General features: G+C 28.2%; 1 protein-coding gene across 1 annotated transcript in view; it reads right to left on the bottom strand.

The window, feature by feature from the left end:
* The window catches only part of LOC109587475 (uncharacterized), a 3,437-nt gene extending 3,147 nt beyond the window's left edge, over positions 1-290 (bottom strand). The window contains exon 1 of the mRNA XM_020003722.1: positions 39-290. Within this exon, the coding sequence (XP_019859281.1) occupies positions 39-290 (252 nt within the window). The remainder of the gene's footprint in view (positions 1-38) is intronic.
* Between the last annotated feature and the right edge of the window lie 2,188 nt (positions 291-2,478).

Raw genomic sequence — 2,478 nt, forward strand, 5'->3', positions numbered from 1 at the left:
CCTGTACAAGACTTTTTAATAACTTTAAACTTGCTAACTTGATGAAGGACAGAATTAAGCTTTGTTGTTGTAGTTAATGCAGTAGTGGCATAATCAGTAGGATCAAAGAGAACTGAGAGATGCTTTTTATCTTTACTGACAGCAGAAAACAAGTGAGCCATTGCTTCAATTTCAGCTTCATGAGTAACTGCTTCCCATTGCTCACTAAGCAATCCTTTAGCAAAGGGGCGAATACAGCTGACATCAGATATGATGGTACTGTTAGCCTTAGGATCCCAGGGTAACTTCATAAGAGAATTCTTGAAACTACTCTTCCCAACACCTGCTGTACCCAGAAAAAGAACACGTGAATAAGCAACATTTACCACTTCTCCTTCTGATAGAACTCTTCTATATGCAGTGTCTTGAATACAAAACAAATAATGAAAGGCTTATTATTAATAGATTCACCTCTCTATAAAATAAATGTAAATTTTTGATCACAAATGAACAAAAAAATTAAAAATAGAAAGGACAATAGATACATCCAAAATTAGCACTTACTTCCTATTGTGTTGTAAATAAGAGTTTGTGTATTACAGATGAATGAATGAAATTAAAGATAGAAAGGACAATAGATACACATGTAAGCAATCGTCCGAAATTAAAATAGATTAGACTTACTCTCTATTGTGTTGTAAATAAGAGTTTGTGGATCACAGATGAATGAATGAAATTAAAAATAGAAAGGACAATAAATTCACATGTAAACAATCGTCCGAAATTAAAATAGATTAGTACTTACTTCCTATTGTGTTGTAAATAAGAGTTTGTGTATCACAGATGAATGAATGAAATTAAAAATAGAAAGGACAATAGATACACATGTAAACAATCATCCAAAATTAAAATAGATTAGTACTTACTTTCTATTGTGTTGTAAATAAGAGTTTGTGTATGACAGATGAATGAATGAAATTAAAGATAGAAAGGACAATAGATATACATGTAAACAATCGTCTGAAATTAAAATAGATTAGTACTTACTTTCTATTGTGTTGTAAATAAGAGTTTGTGTATCACAGATGAATGAATGAAATTAAAAATAGAAAGGACAATAGATACACATGTAAACAATCATCCAAAATTAAAATAGATTAGTACTTACTTTCTATTGTGTTGTAAATAAGAGTTTGTGTATCACAGATGAATGAATGAAATTAAAAATAGAAAGGACAATAGATACACATGTAAACAATCATCAAAAATTAAAATAGATTAGTACTTACTGCCTATTGTGTTGTAAATAAGAGTTTGTGGATCACAGATGAATGAATGAAATTAAAAATAGAAAGGACAATAGATACACATGTAAACAAATCATCAAAAATTAAAATAGATTAGTACTTACTTCCTATTGTGTTGTAAATAAGAGTTTGTGTATCACAGATGAATGAATGAAATTAAAAATAGAAAGGACAATAGATACACATGTAAGCAATCATCAAAAATTAAAATAGATTAGTACTTACTTCCTATTGTGTTGTAAATAAGAGTTTGTGTATCACAGATGGATGAATGAAATTAAAGATAGAAAGGACAACAGATACACATGTAAACAATCATCAAAAATTAAAATAGATTAGTACTTACTGCCTATTGTGTTGTAAATAAGAGTTTGTGCATCACAGATGAATGAATGAAATTAAAGATAGAAAGGACAATAGATACACATGTAAACAATCATCAAAAATTAAAATAGATTAGTACTTACTGCCTATTGTGTTGTAAATAAGAGTTTGTGTATCACAGAAGAATGAATGAAGTTAAAGATAGAAAAGACAATAAATACACATGTAAACAATCGTCCGAAATTAAAATAGATTAGTACTTACCTCCTATTGTGTTGTAAATAAGAGTTTGTGTATGACAGATGAATGAATGAAATTAAAGATAGAAAGGACAATAGATATACATGTAAACAATCGTCTGAAATTAAAATAGATTAGTACTTACTCTCTATTGTGTTGTAAATAAGAGTTTTTGTATCACAGATGAATGAATGAAATTAAAAATAGAAAGGACAATAGATACACATGTAAACAATTGTCCAAAATTAAAATAGATTAGTACTTACCCACTATTGTGTTGTAAATAAGAGTTTGCGTATCACAGATGAATGAATGAAATTAAAGATAGAAAGGACAATAGATATACATGTAAACAATCGTCCGAAATTAAAATAGATTAGTACTTACTTCCTATTGTGTTGTAAATAAGAGTTTGTGTATCACAGATGAATAAATGAAATTAAAAATAGAAAGGACAATAAATACACATGTAAACAATTGTCCAAAATTAAAATAGATTAGTACTTACTTTCTATTGTGTTGTAAATAAGAGTTTGTGTATCACAGATGAATGAATGAAATTAAAGATAGAAAGGACAATAGATACACATGTAAACAATCGTCCCAAATTAAAATAGATTAGTACTAC

This window comes from Amphimedon queenslandica, unplaced genomic scaffold (genome assembly GCF_000090795.2).
Source record: "Amphimedon queenslandica unplaced genomic scaffold, v1.1 AMPQUscaffold_12557, whole genome shotgun sequence".
Taxonomy (NCBI): Eukaryota; Metazoa; Porifera; class Demospongiae; order Haplosclerida; family Niphatidae; genus Amphimedon; species Amphimedon queenslandica.